At 36.2% G+C, this 22149-nt stretch overlaps 1 protein-coding gene across 1 annotated transcript in view; it reads left to right on the plus strand.

Moving 5' to 3' along the window:
- Positions 1-910: 910 nt before the first annotated feature.
- LOC116168514 overlaps positions 911-22149 on the plus strand; it is a 50322-nt gene continuing 29083 nt past the window's right edge. Inside the window, exons 1-3 of the mRNA XM_031484441.1 lie at positions 911-919; positions 1350-1368; positions 6152-6285. Of these exons, the coding sequence (XP_031340301.1) occupies positions 911-919; positions 1350-1368; positions 6152-6285 (162 nt within the window). The remainder of the gene's footprint in view (positions 920-1349; positions 1369-6151; positions 6286-22149) is intronic.

Below are 22149 nucleotides of genomic sequence, written 5' to 3' on the forward strand. Positions count from 1 at the left end.
AACTCTCGGACCAAAAATGACGTTGCGCATTCGCAGACAGACCTTTCTTCGGATTTTTCTTGCTTACTATACAAAATAGATATTTACATAAAAGTCCGGAAAATGATACACTACTGGCGAGGAAATATTGAAGTGCGAGGCTACCTTAATTTCCGAGTCAGGTAATGTCATTTTACTGACGAGTTTTATATTAAATTTTGCTCGAAATCGTATTTTTATATAGAACTTTTGATTAATGTCAATATGCCAGTGATGACAGGAGTCATTATAGACATTTGGAAATGTCACAAATGCGACCGGTAAAGTGACGTATAGTGACAGGTGCGGCCAGTAAAATGACAATCGGCAGGAAACGTAGTCTGCTCTGCCTCTCTCATGGAAACTAAAATTTCCTGACAGAAAGTAGGCATGAAAATGAAGGTTTCTGGACGATTTTGGGTAAAAATAATAACATGAAAGAAATAGGCTCAATTCTGAAATTTCAGCGGAAGATACCTCCTATAAAAATAACTTGAAATCAAGTGTAAAAAAATGGATTATTCTTGCGTAGATCTTGTAATGTGTGGAACACGCGTGAAAAAATTGATTGTTAACGGTCAAAGTTGCAAGCGTATGTTTCCGAAATATTAATAGAAGGCACTTTTCAACTAACGGTTTGTCATGATTTTGGTTAAATGGGTGAAAACGAAATTGGCTGGGGTAGCTAATCTGTTCGGAAAAAAGGCCGTTAATATGGAAATGCTCGTTTTGTAAATCCTTTACGATTACTTTTGTAGCGTGTATATAATTTTTGCGTTCATAAAATAAGGGATAACGAATATAAAGGATTCTATTTTATCTTGAGGGCAAAACCGAATGTGGCAAAATCAAAACACGCGAATTCAAGGGTGTTCCAATAATAAACTCTGACATGTATCCCGTAGGTAAAGCATCCGATTGTAGTCCAAATAAATATTTAATTTCAAGGGGATTTCCAGATGTAAGGATATTTGGTAATTCGGAAATTCACTTTATCTGCCCTTTACCTATTACAATCCGGCGTTTAATACTGTTTCGATTTCTAGAGGTCGTGGCCCCATTTTTATACATGTTTGGTTTTCGCATCATGGTAAAATGAATATTTTATTTCCCACAATTTCGTAATCTGCCAGGGTCGCGTAGATAACTGGTCAATTGCATTTAGTCCGTCGTGCAAATAAGTAGTCTCTTACACGTCTAGTTTGTTGTTAAATAATAGCAATTTGTTCAATGTGATTGTTAAAAGCGTGAATAACGAACTGGAAATTGAAAACAATTATTGAAAATTTGCATTTACCTTATTCCTTCTCCATATTCATCTTGTGGCGAAGGAATTTCTTCAAAAAAAGGGTAAGTGCAAACATTAATTAAAAATTATACAGTCCATTATTTTAAATATTATACAACAATACATTCACGATTCTTTCGTTCAGATTTCTTACATTTGTTGAGCATTAATGTTATTATAGTTGTGCCTCATGGAGTAATCGGAAACGTTTCTGTTTAGATACCTTCATTAAAATAGAAAAAAAAGGTTTTCGCCTTAAATATAAATAAAATAAATAAAATGTCATCAAAAGTACTTTACACTTGTGTGAAACCATTGAATGGAGTGCATATTCAATGGCGAAATCGCTAATCGCTATAATATTAAAAACGTGCTGACAGTATCAAACGACAATTAAGGTGGTACAAGTGGAATTGAAAGTGACAAGCTGACATTGAATGCTTCGAAATGCAACAGTTTCCACCTCGGTTTCCACACAGTTCCTTTTTTGGTTTTTTGGTCAAACTTTTTAAAATACATGCCGGTACCATTAACTCATGCGTGGTGCTAACAATGCACTTCGTTTTAACATTATTAGACAAAAGGTTTCCAGAACATGTAAAAATTGTGAATCGGTTTTTACCAAAGGAAGACCCTTATGACGACAAATAAGCCTACCAAATTTTATTTAAATCGGCTGAAAGGCTTTTGAATAATTGATAAAAGAAACAATTCAAAAAAACGACTATTTCAATATTTAGCTATTCGCGATTCCGATTAGCACTAGAGGCGCACATGTAATTTAAAAATTTTCAGATTCAGATCTTCTGGGAAACAAACTCTCTGCTTCTTCCACTTTTTCACTAATTTCGTCTCTTGATGATGAAGGTTCCATGTTTTAGTTTTTTGTGAAAAAGTTGAATTGTTTGGAAAAAAAGTCATAGCAACTAGCACACTTGCCATTTTCTGTTTTGTGCCTACTCGACTACAAAATAGCGTAAAACGTGCGATTATAATAGTCACTCCTATCTTAATCGCTCACATTATAAATTACCGTTTTAATATACTAATACCACAGATTTTAAATCTGTGCTAATACTTTGACCCAATTTAATAGGTATGTTGAGCTTGCAGCGCTTCCGTATATTTTTACGTTGCGTTTTTGCTGATAAAATGTATCTCTACAGCTAAAAATAAATGTATGCGCGCTTTTAAGAGCAGATTGAATGGTATCCGTATAAAGCAAATGAAAATTTCGCGAATAGTAATACTAACAAAATAAAAAGAATTTCGATGCACTTACTACGTACGTACAGAGCGTAAAATTGGTTTTCTAGCAAAGATTGAGCATTAAAAAGTGAAGAACTCTCTTACATTCCAGCAGAAACGAACTTAAATGAGGGCGACTATGGCCTAATTGCGAATTGCATGTTTGGTGAATTCTGTGGCTGTCATTCAAACAGCACATTTTTGCGTTACGCAAACTGTAACGGAATACAATTAATTTGTACGAGATTGTTTTTCCAGTTTCTTTTTAGATACTAATTTTGGTGCAGCAAGAATGTATGTAATCGGCCCAGTTTTTTTTGGAGTGGTCGATGGAACGACATCGACACCTTCTCGACAGATTTGATTGATATTCCAGTAAATTTTGACGTAGTTAATTGATGAAATGTTACACCCAGGGTTTAATTGATTTATGTGCCATCGAAAAACTTTTTCAAATTAATAGCCGAATCTTCTACAGTATAAGTTGATATTCCTAATATCACATTCATTGATTGCAATTTGGGAGTTTACTTTTGAGATATGAAATTCGCACTGGGTAATTTTAGTAGTAAATAGTGATTCGACATTCGGCCATTTGCAAAAAGTAACAGTCTGTCTTGCTCATATTTGAAAGAGCTGTTTGGAGTGTCCCAAGAGTCGATACTGGGAACGGTATTATATACTATTACACATGTCGTCTACGTCGTTTAACACTCGATACCAGAAATGCGCGAAAAACGATTTTTACTGAAATAACTAAAACCACAGAATCTGTGCTAAAACTAACGCGTTTATATACAGCAAAGTTATCATCATCGGCTAACGATAGTTGTTTGCTATGTTTCAGTGGCATTAAATAGTATTGTAGAATTCCGTTGAAGGGAAGACAAGGTATTTCGCCTTTATAAACTCAAAGAAGCTGAAATTATGTTCGGGTGCACGAATTTGGCCCGGTAATGGAGGCACTAACGAAATATTACATGCAAATCGTCTGTGTTTCCTGCTTCGTTAGTGCTTGATTGTGCACGAAAAAGAAAACCAGCACGTCCACCCCTTTTTGAGTACAGGGTACCAGTTTTCCGACCCCTCTTTTGGAAGCATAAATGAAATGTTTTGTGCCAACCGTTTGTGCTTCGTTAGTGCTTGATTGTACCTGGATCCATAAATCAGATTTGCATTTTTATAAAGTAACTTGGTCTTTAGGTTAAAATTATTGAGCATTAGAAAATACTTTTGTAAATAGGCCAAAGAAAAACCTCTTTTATCAGAAAAACAAATTACACAGCCGAAGCGGTAGCTATAATAAAAGCCCTAAAATACATAAAACGAAGTGAAAATAAACAGTATGAGATTCTCTCCGACTCGACAAGTGTACTGAAGTCCATAAAAAACTTTTTATCGCCAAACCCCCTAATTAAACAAATCTCCGACTTAAATGAGGATGTACACAACAACGGCAAGACTGTGGACTACATCTGGATCCTATCACACATAGGTATCGCAGGAAACGAAGCCGCAGATAAGTTAGCCAAAGAAGCAACTGAAAAACCAAATATCGACGAAAAAGTGCTCACAACCTACGACCTCAAAAAAAGTATCCACAAAAACCTTAGACAAAAATGGGAAATCCAATGAAAAGCTATCGACCCACTGACGAACAAACTACGATCAATTAGAGACACTACATTCTTCGATGGCGGTTACCATAAATTGACACGAAGAAAAGACCAGGTGGACATCACAAGGCTGAGAATTGGACATACCCGAGTTACCCACGGCCACCTAATGAAGAAAGAGCCACCAAAAATGTGTGAACAATGCCAAGCCCCCATATCAATAAATCACCTAATAACCGAGTGCAATGCTTTTGAAAACGAACGAAGGAATTGTAACATTACGAACGATCAGACGACCAACCTAACAACAAATACCATATAGCAAACATAATTAGATTTATCAAACTAACGAAACTAGAAATATAACATACTGTGTCAACATGTATCACACGGCGCTAATGACCACGTAGTTGAAGCGTCTTAATTTCAAATGAAAAAAAAAAAAGAAGACGTTACCGTGGGCTCGGGAACGGCAGGCGGGGTCTTATCAAGACTGGAAAAAAATCATTTTTAGTGATGAATCTCGATTTGATATCAGTGTGGGCGATAATCGAAAAAGAGTTATCAGAACGAAGAACGAAGCATTGCTTAAAGCGTTCTGTAAAATTCCCCAGTGGTGTAATGGTGTCGGGCAGTATGTCTGCAAATGGGATGGGACAATTGCACTTTATAAATGGTATTGTTAATGCTCAGAAATATCAAGCAATTTTAGAACAAAGTTTATTGCCTTCACTTGGGACATTATCACCTGATGCAGACTTTGATTTTCAACAAGATGGAGCACCATGTCACACGGCAAAAACGACTACGAAATGGTTACAAGACCACAATATTAGCAATATTGCTTCTTTGAGGAAAAAATTACAAGAGATTTGGGATACCTTTGGCACCGATAAATGTAAAGCTCTTGTGGCGAGTGGCGACCATACCTACACGAATCCAGGCTGTTATTAAAGCCAAAGGGGATGTAACTCATTATTAAGGGGTGGTGTCCGAACATTTTTGTGTCACATTAAATTCTAATTTTACGTAGTTTTGTGTTATTTCAAAGTTTGTAATTAATTAATTTTGCATTACAATATAAAATTGTAGTTACTAAATATCAGTCAGACAAAAATTAATAAAAAAACACAACAATAATATTTTAAGTTACAATATTTTTAAAATCGTGGGTATCCGAACATTTATGTATTAGGGCTTGTAAGCTTCTACGTACACCCATTAACATACCATCAGAAAAACTAAAAAAGGGCGTCAGATCATAAACAAAAATTGAAGCTAAACCTCGAGCCAGGCCTCGAGCTTAACTATGGAACAAATGCAACAAGTTCTGATTTGATTATGTTGTAGGCCGTAGTTTCCTGACATAAAGTGATAAGACTTATTAGATCTGCCCTTGAAATTGTTTATAGTACTCCTCTTCGTCTGTTCCAGTAATACCTATAAACTCCTTCGTTTTTTAATTAAAATGTTTAGCGTAGAGTAAGTGTGAAATTCACTTTTACTTATGGAACGTTTATACAAATTTTCGGCAATAATTACACTTTATATCTTGACAATAGGTATTATAGGTAGTTTACTTTTATAGTTCTTCACTTGTAACGAAAGTCTCATAATCGAAAATGAAAATTATTGGAATCTACGCTGAATAGTAATATTTTCATCAGATTGTCAGATTTTTAGAATTGACTGAATATTAACCATTGAATAAGTAATCATATGTGTACTGCATAATTAATAACCGCATTTATTCCAAGAAACTGATAGTTTGCAAATCGTGCTACTACACACTCTATACAGTGTTATAGGAAGTGGATTTCAATAATAGCAATGACGCAGGCAACTCTTTAATAAAAATGTGAAATTAATGTTGGCGTTGGAACATACATTCCACTCGTTCCCATTAACTTGTTTTCTATAACACTACTTTGGGTTTGAAACATTTCCTAGCAAGCATTTAACCAGTTACACATTGTTTCAGTTGTTCCCGAAGGAGCGCCCGTTGTTTCCGTCGATAGAGGTGGCTTGGAACGTGGAGGGCCGTTAATAGCTGATTGCGCGGCACCTCCATCATCACCTGCTCCTAACATAACGTGGTACGTCAACGATCAAAGGGTGAGTGGATTCTATTAGTAACCGCCAAACTTATTACCTACGGACCTATCACAGACTGACGTAAAAATCTCATATCAAAAGCCCTATGTAATTGATTTATGCGTCACAATCTCAAACGAATACCTACACTTGAAACTTTTCCCCACATTAATTAAAATAATCTCGTAAAGCTATACTCACAGACTTGTGTTTTCGTACAACGTAACAACGAGGGAAAATTATAATTGAAAATTCCTCGCCATGGAAACGAAATCCTGTTATAGGGACAAAAGGTCAACTAAGAGTAGATTGGAAATTTAAGAAGCGACAAACGCTTGATACACCTGCTACCTTGGGGCATAAAAGTTATTTTTTTTTTATTTTTAGAAATAATTTTCCTACTGCACTTTCCCTAGTTTTCTAGCCGAATGTGGTATACGCACGGTATTGAGGGATTTTATGTGGAAATCTACTTAAGCTCACAACGTGGTTATGTTAACGTTAATTGGCCTTTAAATACGTTACGTTGTTTAATATGGACGTATTAACCGAGACAGCATGGCGATGTAATAGACTTGCCATAATCACCATTATTATTTCGAAAGGCTCACAACGTAGAGTAAGAAGACAGCTATTGTGTTGTCATTTGTTGGGTACGGTTGGGCTTGTTCTTGTAATTAATTAGTTAAATTGTTTGTACATAAATAATTAATGACCATACTTACACGGTTATAATACGTTGCTACTGACGTACACTATTTATTGTTGCTGTCGTTGATGTTCTAACAGTTTAGTATACACCGATCCATTAAAAAAGACGCGTTCGAGGGAGCATGTCTACCGAATTATTTGGACGATGATATTTGATGAGATTTTCGCACAATGCGAAAAATTTCAATTTCAGATAGAAGCAATTCAGTCTCTGTTTTTGAACTGCCCTCAGGAAACGAGGATATTAAATTTAGGAGGTAGAATTTGACTATAACTTAAAACTGCGCCACATATCCTGCAAGCACTGAAATTTCATAGGTTTAACTGAAACCAGTAGGACTTGTTTAGTCACAAGTTGCCGAAATAGAGTTTTATAGCGCCAAAATTTATATTTTTAATGTACATTTCATCCGCAGCGTCCGGATAATTCAAGTTCTCTATTAATTATAAAATGTAATTCAAACAATTTAGGAACAAATGCACTACGCTAAACAAATTACATCTACAGCTACACACAACTAAATGGATATCGCGATCTTAAAAATATAAAACCCTACATTTTGAAGACCCACCCACCTTCTCCTTTTAACAAAATACAATCTGAACAAATTTGTTACGTTCACTTTGAGCAAACGCAACAAAACTACCTTTAAATAAGTGCACGGTAAGCTCAGGCAAAGTAGAGATGGGCCGAGGGAATAATGGAGTTCTCGTACATTAACCAAAACGAAGCAAAAAGAACTATAGTAATAAATAAACTAAACAAATATAGAAAACGAGCTCCTGGGTATGGCTATAGCATGTGCAAAACCAAATTTTAAACGTGATGTTAGTTTTGCTTTTATTTTATGTGTATATGTATGAAATTTCATTTAATTGCTTGCATAAATAAGAAAGTGGGCACTGCACATCCTGCACAAAACCAAATTTGGAAAATGGCGCTACATTTGCCTTTATTTATTTATGCGCAAAACGAAATTTTGAAACTGACTTATATTTGCTTTTATTCCATGTGGTTATGTAGGTATCAAATTTCATTTAAATACCTTCATAAATAAGAAAGCTTGCAATCCGGTTTGTAAATGGTCGAGTTGCGAAAAGGACACTGTGAATGTTGAATGGAGATTAGGCCCAATTTTTGGAATTGCGTTTTATATGGCTAAAGCTATACGCATATTGAATTTCATGCAATTCGGTTCATAACTCACGGAGATGTCAAAAGGGCCTTCCTTATTTTTTGGACTACATTGCCAATTCACGAACTCCGATCTACAAATTTGATAAAGAATCCACCTGCAAAATTTCATCGTAATCGGTCCATTCGTTTATGAGTTATCGTGCTAACGGACGGAGAGACGGGCAGACACCGCAAAATTATAAACTCGCTAGGAGCTCGTTAATAAAAAGGATAACCATTTAGTCTTGGTAAATTTCAAAAGAGAAAGGAGAATATTTACCGGAGGGGGAACATGGCAGACTAATAGATCTTTATTGTGGTCTTGACAATCTAAAGCTAAAGGAATAAAATAATTGAAGGAGTAAAAAATATAAACAATACGATTTTTAATAATCATCCCCTACTCATATACGTGAAAGCCTTCGAGTTTCTTTGGGAGACCACTCTTGCGAAGGGGACGCTCGTTTCACAATCACGTACATACGGCCCGTCTCATTTTGGGGGAGCTTTGCGATGCACTCGTTACTAGTAATGACTTAACGTAAATTAAATTTTCGGTCTTATTAAGTGCTAATTACAGTTTGTAGTATTCGAGTACCCTAGTGTCGAACGTTAGATGGTGTATTGTGGTTGACTGGACAACAAGCTGTCGTTTACAAATGGGCAACGACAACATAATCCTAACTTAATTTAATTTACAATTTAAAAGCAATTAACTAAATATCGGTAAACAGACTAAACTAATATGAAGGATATGAGACGTAGTAAAGCTATACTATGTATGAATCTTCGGAACAACAAAAGTAACGTAGACAAAATGGAAGGGTCGGAAGATGCATTCTTTGAAACTGAAAAAAGTAGAGTGCGTAAAATCAGAAGAATCGATTCAATTCACAATACAGCAATAATCTCCAAAAGGTTGCGTAATAATATATTTATATTTATTTATTTATATATACATAAATATTTCGAAGTAGTTCAGTAGGTAATAGTGTATCACGTGATGTCTTCGATTTCAGTGTAACTTAAAATGGCGGATCCATGTAACATTGCGCAAATCTTTACACTTACCCTATAATACTACTAAATAAATCACTTAAATATGTAGACAAAAATGTCGAGTAAAAATATGGCGCGTTATTCTTTACAGTAACGATCGAAGCAATAATCAATCTTGTACAGGTAGTGGTTGTAGTAGTGCGTACGTATAAAGAAAAGGGCCAAGAAACTCCAACAAGTTAAAAACAAGAATATATAGACAAATAAACGAATTTTAATCCATAATCCACTTTACTTAGTTTCTTAACTACCCTTATTCAAACACTCATGAAGAATTTAAAGATACGCTTGATTTTGCTTACAAGAAACCAACTTACAAGTACTAAATTTAAACCCCCTTCCATGGACATTCTCACTGATTTAAAGTAAATCGAAATTTAAATGGGAATTAAATGAAAAACCACATCCTCTCAATGGGTTCTTAAATAATAATCCCCTAAAGCGGATGTAAAAAATGGGTTTACTATTTAAGGTCATTGGAGTTGACCCATTTTCAATAGGCTAATACGCTAATTACATGTGGTATATAGAACTCCCCGAGAAAGCTTCCACCGCTTTGCTTTTCCGCTTAATAACATTTTTTATAGGATACCCTAAACCTTTAATGAGACAATTTGCACGAAATAGTGCCGTTTGCCGACGCAAAAATTCTCGTCAATAACGGACTTCAACGAAATTTCTATTGTTATTGAAGTTCTTATACGGGACCAATTCTTAATACGGGACCAATTCTTGATTCTTCAAAAACTTGAACCTCTTAAATTATCCTAGTTCAATGAAATGTAGATGTATATATCACGTAATATGGTTATTGCCTCCTAAGCCCAAAACTTGTAAGGTTCGAAAGTGTCTGTTTCCTTGTTGCCATGATATCCTTTTTAGCGCTCTCTGTCTAAATTTTCATGTCGCCACAATTAATTAATTTTATTTTATAGCAGCTGTTAAACTGGCATTTTAATAGACTGTAGGATAAGTCTCTCTTTAGCAGTAAGAGTGGCTAAAGTGATCCCTTCAATCGCAAGGGTAGATAAAGTGAAACAAATGGTTACGCCGTCTAATGCAAACGGTCATTTTTATGAAAAATAGGACGCAGAGCGCGGAATAAAATGAAGTTAAGGACAGACAACAATACTGTTTCCATGGAGACGACAGAAAAAGGATAAAGGAAAATTAGAAAGCTACTGTTACAGACTATACCGTTTGCTATATTTTTAGTACTTTGCCAACTGTACTTCTCAATACAATTTGTCTCACTTCAGTCAGCTCTTGAGGTTGCAATCTTCCAGCAATATCACTTTCTCAATTGGTCTAAGACAAATGGATTTCTATGACTTTTATACACAAGAGTATGGTTTGTATGTTTTGTCCGATCTGACCCTTTATACTTATTCCAAAACATAAAATTTTTAAAAAGACACCCGGTTCAATAATTTCAGTTCAGTCAGTCGACTGTACTGAAGCTTCATTTTTAATTCAACCAGCCGCAGAATACTAGAAATAATAAAATTTCAGTAATAATTGTTGGATCAGATCTGAGTCGCTTTACATTGATTGATTTCAGTCTGTCAAAAGCTCTAATATACCATAACGGAGTATAACCTGTCAAGTCGTTGGGGTGATTTATTCTTCTTCTGCCCTAAACTCGAGCGAACAATATTTCGAATTATTCCATTTACCATTCCTCGACTAATTCTATTTCTTTTTGTGATCTCCCCTCCCCTAAATCCTGGAAGTAAGACGCGAAAGGTATTCAGATTCCGTCTTCCCTGCGAAATTTTCATTATATCTAAATGGACATGTAGGAAAAGATTATGTTAATACAGATAAGGTTTATATGTATTAAATTATTCAACCTAAACTGACAATTATGCAAATAAATTAATTTAAATGTAAATGGAAGTCTCAACGTCAACAAAATCTTAAATTATACCAATATTCCCTTTTAGGGCTCCTTCAAAACAGGAAACGGTTGTATTTCAAAATTAATCTTTTATAAAATGAAAGCAACTTTTTGTTTTTTACTGCATCTGCCTTCTGCGGTACCTTCGCGCTTATTCACAGTGTCTGTTTGGAGTTAAGTTTTGCAATAAAAAACTTTTTTTCTGTATATATGGAAAAAAGGCTAAATAAGCTAGCAGATGGCGTTATAGCAAACCTATTTTCAAAACCATCACGTGCGGTGTGCTTGTTAAATTTGTCCGGTAATATAAATAAGAGACAACTTGTAAGCGTGATAATTTATAAGTTCAACAGTGTTAAGATAATAAGCATCTTTATATTCAAAGCGCGTGTTTAAATTGTACCGCAGGGAGGTGCATGTAACTGTATTAACCATTTTGCGAAGTTAATCGTTAGAAACAGTTTTAAGATTAGGAACCCGCCTGACGCAAACATTCCTTGCCCTGTAATGGTAGCTTTTTCCTATTAAAGTTCAAGTGAAGCTGTAGTTTGGTGCGTAATTTTCAGTTATACAACTCAATTTCTTGACTTTCCTCCATTGTTTCCTAATTGTTCCATCAAGCTCATCGTTATCCCTCGCACGATTTTTGAGCAATTTTTAAATGCCCATAAATTTGTTTGTGTTGAAAGCTTGATAAGTTTACAACGGAAAGCAACTTTGAATGTGTTCGCTTAACTTTGCAAGACTATCATAAACCAGTTTACAACAGTTGACGAACTAGCGATGGGAAAGTTTTCATGACATGTACATCCAAAAATTCAATTTGTATGAACTTTACAGGTTTTTGCGGAAATTTTGACATTTTGCCATTTGTGGCACCAAAAAAAGTCATCACCTATATTTAAAATTAGCTTAGAAAATTAAGCGAGCAGTAAATAACATACCAGAAAGTTATCACTAGTATAAGATCTGATTAAATGTTTACTAAATGCAACGTTTTGTTATGTAACATTCGTTATAAGTATAAAACTTAGTAGGGAAGGTGTAATAAATCTACTACAACAATTAAATATTCCATTAAAGTTATGTGTATGTTACATAATTAACATACAATATACATATAACACTGTTTCTTTTAATAAATACGTGTAAATAACATTAACATAGGTAATATTAACTTTCGACGATTTACGATGGAATATTATTGGCATTTATTTTGTGTAGGAATTGACAAAACATGTAAAACAGGCACCCACTAACAATGTAATAAATATCTCAACATTCTCCCTCCAGTAACCAGTTCAACCGCAAAGGAAATCAACCGACATGACCGACTTTTGGTTGATTGGTTGGTATAAAAACTATTGCGCCATTATCGTATTTCAGAAATCCAAAAATACATGAGTGGGGTTGCGAACGACCAGTGAGTTGGTTCTCCGGTTGATAATGAGAATGTTTAATAGCCATAAATTAATGGCGAATCATCAATGTAATTCGTAATGTAAGAATGGTTTTGTGACTCAGATGGGGGTTGAGTGTATTCATACTATACTACTTAACTATACAACATGAAAGGATGACAGGAGCGCACAAAATTTAGTTCCTGTACATCAAAGTAATATGTTTTTCAGTTTCCCCGATGAAATTGATGATTAAAGATTTTGCTCTGCTAACTTGACCAAAAAGAGAGTATGACAGGAAGACTACAATCTCTATTTCGATTAGGGGAAAAACTTGTTGCACTAATGGCGGACCCATGTCTATCAAACGAGACATAAACGAGCTTTCTATGACTCATCCCTTACACGGGCGGACGAACGGAAACCCTCGCAATGGCAAATTTTATTTTTTGAAGAATGTGCTAAAAACTCATGGATTGTGCCCGCCCGATACTTTATACTCATTTGCAATACAAAAATCCTTCGATTTCGTATCAAAATATCCACTTAAATAGTTAATTTTTTTGTTATTTGCGACATTTTCAACTACATGCAAAATTAGATGACTCATTAGTAGGCAGGTGAGACTGTCAGACCCGAAGGACCAATCTTCAAATTAGTATAACGATTGTTGGGAAAATGACTTTAAAAAATTGTTCGACAATTGTGTTCCTTAACTCATCAAGTATGTGCACAACAAATTTCGTGTAATTCTCACCAATTTCTTTGTCCGACCAAGAATTTTTTTTCGAATTTTCAAAAACTAATTTCGGATTCGGGAATTTCATGTTCAAAAACACCTTGATACCAAATTTCGTCGAAATCAGAATTTTTATCGCACCCTCATTTAGGGGTGTGGTAAGGATTAAAAAAAAATTTTGCAAGATGGGCATACTCACAACCTATTCAAAGATGTACCCCCAGTTCTTGTAACTCATGATTTCGGAGAAAAAAATTAAAGAAGAAATCGAAATTTCGCAACATTTTTAGGGTAGCTCTCAAACGAGACACGTTGTATAGGCAGCATTCAATTGCAGTACATGTTATTCTTGTATTTCAGATATTATTTTTCTTAATTCTTCACCACAAAGTTTCAGATATGGTTATTTCTCCTAGCTCACTAATGTTTTGTTCTGAAAGTGTTGTTTTTCATCGCGGTAACGTTGGTCAAAGTTTCCGGAGTTAGAATACTAGTTCAGCTCAGAGTATAGAAGGATCCAGTACCAGTCAAACTTGCTCTGCATTATCAAAAGCAAACTGGACGAATGGATCATTACTGACTGCAGAGGAATCTTGATAAAGAGCTGTATAACCGTGTTTCATAATAAGCTGCACAAAAACCTAAAGCATGACATAAATCAATAACCTTCTGAATGGCTATATGGACTCAAGTGAGACAAAATCATTTCTATGGTTAAAGAATAGATAAATATCTTTATAAATAGGAATAAATTAAAAGCATTTGTAATTAAAATTTCAAAAAAATATACCGTTAAAAAAGCATTGACATTACAATGACATTGTGGAGCTTGCGCATGCGCACATGAAATACCAAGATTTTTCTTGGCTCAGGTGCCAGAGCTAAGAGCTATCGAATGCAGAAACAACGAACTAAATGGTCTCGAATGGACAGGGAACGTAGTTGCAATAGCGCATCAAACTTCGCTGAATAATGTGCACCCCTCTCCCCATTTAATATAGAAAATGAAAAAAGTAACCTTTAAAAATGGCTGAGTTGTCCCCCCCCCCCCCCTTTTTGAAAATTTGTCATAGCTTAGCCGTGATGGGGCTAGCCTTAATTCAAGTGGTGCAATTGAGCGTATAACCACATGTACAAGGTGACATAGTTTTGTGTTCCATTGAATACGCTTTGGGGAGTATTTGCATGTAATTAGTGTGAGATATGTGCGTATTATGATCCAGCATTATTCTTAATACGTATTTTTTTAGGGTTTTATATTCCCTCCAATATCTCTCATAGTTTTCTCTTCTGGATTACTTTTTCGTTATTATCTACCTGGATACTACTATGTTATCGTCCATTGTGAAATATCTACGCCGACTTTGACTACCACGCTTTGGAGAATTCCACTGCCATCTTCGCTGAAAGTATTCATGTGATTCTAAATTCTACCCACATTATCCGGGGGCCTACTTACATGGAAGTTGTTTACACGTCGATATAGTTCCTGTTTAACTGCAAGTATAACGAAATCTTTGGAGATTATCGATCTCCTAAATCGCTCCGATATTATTGATATTACTTGCGCTATTTGTGTGGCTACGAAGAATATATCTTCCGAGACTCGATTTTGTCAACGATCACTTTTGTTACTCCGAAGATTCATTCCGAAGAATTTGTGCATCGTAAAGTAGTTTTCTTGAGTTAACGTTCATGCTTTTATACACGGATTTGTACGGACAATCCGTGGCGGATCAAAATTTTGGCTAGTGTAAAGTTATTGATTCTTATTGAGTATTAATTCCCGTTTTACTGTACAATTTATCTGATTAGTGTCAGACGTTAGACAATGCAATCGCAATATTTTTGGACCGCGCTATTCACTATCCCTCTTGTTGTTTGTTTGTGTAGTTATCTGTTACAGATATGGCAGAAAAGTGCCCTTTTTAAGCTCGAAAAGGTTTCGATCTGTGGTTTAATTTTTTAATTAATTAATTTATAATGAATCCTTGATATAACGTTTGTTTACATACTGCTTTTTGCTAAAAATTGATTTAAATTTAATATATTTTAAAAATTGTAAATTCTCTTTTCTCTTTTGAAATTTACTTAAGGCTATGTCGTAATAGGTTTAGGACGGTGGAAACTTCGTCACAAACTTACCATAAAGGTCACGAATTGCTCTTCAACTAAACAAGTGCTCTTCAACCGTCGAGAAACTAGCAGCTTCGTTTTCTCATTATCCCCAGTACTTAAGGAAATACCACTTTTACCATAAAATAAACTTCTTATGAAATTTCCCATAAATCTCCAATCATAATTAGCATTAGATAAACGCCAACAACAACGAAACGTCCCCACTTCTCCACGAGAAACGACCAATTCTTCCAAACACCTGCGCCTTAGTTATCGCCACCAGAAGAGGTACGACAATTAATTAATTTTCATTTGACAATAAAACTCCTTTTTGCAACGACCAAATGTAAACTTTTATAAAACACGCAAATTTGTCTAGACGTGCCTTTCTTTTAGCGCCTTATCTAAATTAAATAATTTACAAAAGCAGAAAAATTAAAATTAAAACTACGCATTAATCTCATATACAGAATGTCCCGTCATTATTTTTGGTGTTTAGGGGGAAATAACGTCTACATAACCACAACAATAGATAGAAAAATCTCACTTACATAATTTTACAGGCTTGTCGCTGTATGTGAAAGACGGTCTGTAGGAAGGAATATTTTGTATATCATTTCTAATTCATCAGTTCTTAGCTAATTAGTTATAAGTCTGGAAGTTGGTTCCTGGAAATTGAACCCGAGCTCATATCGGAAGGAAGAAGAAGTTTTTTTTTCTACTCAATGAACGGTGTTTCACAATAATCCAACGATAATATTGCGCAATATGGCGATAATTCGCACGGACTGAAATCAGGATTATTCTCCCACAAGCTTTAGTCTAAGAATTTTCTGTACTTCCTTTGTCCCTGATGCATCCCCACTTGCCTTTCTAATTAATTCACACCCCAAAATGACACTGACCCCAATAATTTCTTCAACCCATTAACGACAACTGTATCCAGAAACTGAGGACTTTTAAAAACCTAGGTTTACTAAAATTTTATAATGATCGACTCATACCCAGCATTTAACAACGCTTGTAAAAACATCTGGTCAGCTCTAATTATATAGGTACCTAGAGTTTAAAGTAAATGGGCATCTTTCAACTGGATAAAGACCAATACCAGTCGATGAAAACCGTACAAACAAAAACAGAGAAAAGTAAACAATTCATGTTGATCGCTAACAACTGTTTCCCCTTTTTTAAGTATTTTCTTTTACATAAGGCGCGTTGCCAGAATCACTTCAATAAAGTTAAGAAAATGCGTTCACACTAACATTTCCGCTGAAGCGCGCCAGTAAAAAATGACAAGATGCTTTTTTATTGAAACACTTTAATGTTTTTTAGAACTTTCTCCAACTCCATGTAAAGTAATTTTTAATGTAGACGAAAGTTAAAGTTCATTTACATCCCCGTAACGTTTTTCGAAGTTAAATCTGTATATCTACCGAGAGGGAACCGAATCTCGCTCGACTAATGATCCAATTTTTCTTAAAAATTCCATTTTTGTATAGATATTAACGCGATTTATTGAAGCTATCGCTACGATTTATGGTTTAAGATTTATAAATTATTTTTTCGAGAGGGATGATATACAATGAAATGGAAATAAGGGCGAAAGAAACGACGTAAAGTTACGAAGTCGTTGATTCTTTAATTAACCTTTATAGTCACTTTAAACGTTTTAATTTTTTCAGAACTCGTCTTGTATAATTTATAAACTCTCTTAATTAAGTTCGCTTTCTTCGGGTCGAATTATAATAAATAGGTATGTCGCTTGAAAGAGTTTTTCGGTAGGGGATGGATATTGACGTTTGCTGAAGCGATGCAAGAGGAATTACATTGTCCCCGAAATGAGGACACGAGCTGAACAGAGCCTTTCGTACCTAAAGCTGGGTCATTGCTCATACCCACGACGTCCTCAGGCTTACGTCGGGCCCGGCCGCGCTTCGAAACCTAACCGTAATGAATTCAACCAAAGGATACTTTTCACCAAGTTTACTAATAATCGTTGGTTTCTATACCTGTGCTGTGACGCTGCATCCAGATGAGATTTCATTAAAACAGGTACCGATCAAATTTTAGAGAATGGAACGAAGTCGTGTAATTTCCTCGCCGCAGAGAGCTTTGACCGAATATGTAATTAAACTTTAGTGTAGCGATGGAAACTGCAACACCTTCCATTCCAATTTAGTTGCACAGGCCACGGAAATAATCGCGTGCAATAATAAGACACCTATTATTTATGTCTAAAGCCTTCGCCGGCATAATTTATTGAGTACGACGTGAAGGCATTAAATAACTTTTTCAGTTGATAAAATAAATTCCTTATAATGCTCTAACGAATGTTTCGTAAATTAAGGGTAAAGGAAAACCAGAAGATGATATTTACGAGCATTTAGTATGGAGATCTTTCTAAAGGAAAAAATGAGGAAATTCTAAATTTTCGAGAGAAAAATTAAATTTTGTACAGTTGAGTTTTTTTTAGAAATGTATCCACCTGAACATTGTAAGTGTGCGTAATTTTGTAGTTTAATACCTACTGTGAAACTGTTTTGAACATATAAGGCATATAACATATAATTAAAACAATTTCCAAATAACACGATCCGTTTGGGAGCCTTCCATACCAAAAATTCACAAACTAGGCATTTTCACTTGATATTGAAGTGGCATTTTCAATTCTGCCAAATCCAGATTCGTGATATTTTCCATCGGAAATAACAACTAAAGGATTGAACGTATTTGATTTCGTAATCGATGTACAGTTATAAATTACTCTGATTCTGTTTATCACTGTGGTGTGCCTACTGAATTTGCTACTTATGTACGCTCCTAGAGATTTTATCTTGTGCTTCATGGTTATCTCCCTCCCGGCTATTGTGATCTTTCCTCCTTCTTTGTATTGCGTATTGCTTCGTGGGTGTCGTAACTCTTTTCGTTGTTTATTTGTAGGCCTGCCATTTCCAGGTATACCTCGCTGGTTTGGACGAGGATAGCGGATATCCTTGTTTGATTCCTCTGGTTTTCATTTGGTGCTCGGTCTTCATCTCAACCCATAGTATACTGGTATACTCCCTTAGGCACGCGTTTATAATTCTATTGGTTAGGAATTTGGCCAGTCTCAGCAGCACATTGCTTGATGCTTCACTTGGTCGAAGGCCTTCGCCAAGTCTATTGCCAGAAGCCATATTTTGGTTCCTGCCCTCCAGTGTTCGTTGATGAAATCTGCTTGGTAAAGGAAGTAGACGTTATTTTTTGACAGGTTTGTTACTACTTTATATACTACATAACCTCTCTTTTTTAACATCCTTCTAATAGTTTTTTCCTGTCTAACAACATTACATCAACACCAACATTCATTAATTTTATGACGCTCGGCCTGGAGATTGACCTTTAGTGGTCGAAAACGATAGCCTTAGAAAACACATTTTAATAAACGTGTCAAAAAATATCGTCTACTTCCTTCATTAATCCACACGTTTCTAAAAGAGATGGAAAATTAGATCCAACGAATCTGCTTGGTAAACTGATGTCTTGGGTGTGTGGTCATCTAGGCACTGTTGCGTATATCTTGTATGTCGCACTGCATATCGAGATTCTCCTGTAATCGTCTGTTTCTTGTGGTGACCTGACTTTTGGGATGGGGATCTGCACTGTCTGCTATCATTCTTTAGGGTCCATAGCTCCTGAATAATTCATGTAGATTGTTTATTAGCCGTTCTTATGCGTATTGTAGCAATTCGGCGTGGACCCTATCCTGCTCTGGCATTTTCCCCTTTTTCAGTCTTCCTAGTATCTCCATCATCGTGAGGGGTGACGGGAGTGGGTAGCAATTGATCTCCTTCATTCGCTGCGCCGGTGCTTCTTGTTCCTCCTTCAGGAGCGTCTCTATACCTGTCATTGGTTCATTTTTTGTGTTCCTTCTTGTTTCCCCTTCTGTTTTTTTATGTGCTTAATAAATTTGCGCATTCCTTCCCATTGGGCTAAGCTTGGCGATGTTCTCTGCAAACTCGGCGAATTCCTTGATCTCATGATGTTCAAAGGTTTTGTTTTTCTCCTGGTCCCCTTTGCTTCAGGTTTGTGTGGGTTTTGCTCAAAGTGCTCTGCTGTGGTTGTCCATGGCTTGCTTCCTGTTCGGTGATATGGGCGGTTTATGTCCCACAAGTGTTTTCCCTGCTACTTCCTTGAGAGTTTCGGCGATCCTGTTCCAAGATTGTCTCCCTCCCTCCTTTTTGTTCCTGATCTCGTCCTGCTCCTTTCTATAGTGCTCCATTTTCTTCTCCCCTGTCAGAAGTTTCACATTCCGCCTTTCAGTTCTCCCGCTTTTCTCCCTCTCCTTTCCTTCTGATTCGCTTCCTCCGTCCCCTTTACTTTCCCCCTTCCCATTTTGTGGTCCGATCCTACTGTTCTGACCCATACTCCTACTGTGTTCGTGATACTTATTTTATTTTACTTGGTCCTTACTATACATACACAATGCTATTTATTAAGAAGTAGACATAGGGATGTATTTGTATTGTTTTTCCCTATGTCTACTTTTAAATGACAAAAATTCTTCTGAAGGGCGCCTAATTTTATGCAACCAAAATAACTTCTTAAAACAATGACAGTTTAAGGAGCGTAAGGGATTTATTTTCTGTTAATCCACAGCAACAATTTTCAAACTACTTAATATGACAGTCAGATGTTTATTTGTTTTAATAAGTTATTTTGGATGCATAAAATTAGTCCATCTTCCACTCTTTTGCTCTATTATTTCGCTCAGCTTCGTGAGTTCCGCCTGTCCTCTTTTGTCCGGGGGATGTGGCATCCTATAACCGTTAGTCTTCCAATGATTTGGGCCATAGATATACTCTCGCTTCTTTCATCAAATTTCTCAACCTCAATGCCTCGGTGTTTCCAGATAACGATTGTTGAGCATCTGATGGTTCTCTCTTTCTATGCTCCTCCTACCCAATAGTCGTAGTTCTTTGTCGCGGCCATCCCACTTGTTAGTTTGGTTTCTTGTATGCTAGCCCCCTTTTCTTGAGGTCCTTTGCCCCTTGTACGTTCCACGTGGCTACACTCATGCTGTTGCCTCCTTCTACATCTTGGCTGCCATCCTGGTATTTTCCGCTCTTCCTCGGCGTGACACTCCTTTCGGATAGCCCCCTTCTTCGTAAACCACTATGTGATAGGTATTGATCGCTGCCACCAGTGATTCGTATCGTCTCCAGCATCCCTGCTTTCTGTGATCCCTGAGGTAAGCTTCTATCTTCTTCTCATTATTGGTTTATTGATGATGCTACGTTCCCTAACAATTGTGTGTAGAATTCTTCCAGGTTCTCCTTGATGAATGTGTTGGTTTCTTTGCTAATCCTATTGGTTACTCTACTGTGTGGTTCTGATGATACCGGGAATCCCCTAAGTTGGTGCCCAATCGCTCCAAACAAGCAGTCCCCGTCCTTATTTGTCCTGACGCACTCTAGAATGTACTCGTTTGTGTGTTGTGCTTGTGATTCGAATTGAGTCTAACGAAGGAACTAAGCATCTTATTTATCCCTTTTGGCCACGGCACATGTCGAGCAATATAATAACGTTATTTGACAAGCGTGAAACTCTACAGGAAGACACAAAAAAACCACCCAGCCCTGACCCGAAACGGGCTATTAGGAAGGTAAAGATTCCCCTTGTATGCATACAAAGGTGTGTCGTCAGCAGTGGGAATTTAATAGTCTGATTTTTGGATTACGGTACTTATATTTCAATGATTGGCAAGTTCATGTGTCCCTTCGTCAGGGTCCACTTTGTTCCGCCCCCTCGAGATAGGTATATTTGCGGGTGCGTATAAGCGCTGCCTTTCGCAGTTCCCCTGTTTATCTAATCAACCTGGTTAATTCCCCCCCCCCCCCCCGTAACTTGCGCTCCTTATTCTATCTTTTCCCCTTTAATTAAATTTAATTTTACCCTTAATTTTAGGTATTAAGTATCAATTCTTTACGCCCTTGTTATCCTGTTGCTTGGAGATTCCTATATTGTCTTGTTCTCATCACAATTTAATTAGATCTTCGCGCGTTATTTGTGTCTTGATAAAGACAACTTCGAATATATGTTTGAATTATGCCGGGACCCGCATCGCGTTTCAAAGTTCTTTACTAAAACAGCGCTCACTAAAAAGCATGTCTGCACTCGTTACCGGCCCGAAGTAGAATCCTTGCCTCGATTTTAGTGCACGCTATGGAATACATTTAAATGACCCAATGAGCGTCCAGTTACCTATCGATCAACCCTTTTGCGTAATCAATCGTTTTTAAGGGATTTGCAACATTCGCGGTCATTTTTTATATTCCCAGATTTTGTATTTTACCTCAGATATTTTTTCATCGACAGAAATTTAATTTCAACCTCAGAATCTAAAACAACTGTACTTATGGTTTTGCCAATTTCTGCCTTCATACTATGTACCTAAGTACTTCTATTCTTCCAGTTTATGGAATAAGTTGACCAACAGAGCTGCTCGATTTTAAGCAGTACTTCTGATTCAGATTATACTATCTTCCTACAATTCCACTTGCTACATGTTCATCACCATACTATGGTCAAGTAATAATAATAATGGTTTCATTCTCTCTCCAGTGAATCTGTGGTTCATGGTCAAAATGCTGCTTGATTTCTAAATTCCTTTGCCGCTTCTTTAGACGCTCATGGCCACTTTTCGAAGTATCCAGTCTTACACACATATAAATAAATACTCCTTAGTTTATGAAAAAGCCGTGGAAGTTATACCAGTATTAAATCCAGATACTTCAACCGA

This window comes from Photinus pyralis, unplaced genomic scaffold, assembly GCF_008802855.1.
Source record: "Photinus pyralis isolate 1611_PpyrPB1 unplaced genomic scaffold, Ppyr1.3 Ppyr1.4_LG1, whole genome shotgun sequence".
NCBI lineage: Eukaryota > Metazoa > Arthropoda > Insecta > Coleoptera > Lampyridae > Photinus > Photinus pyralis.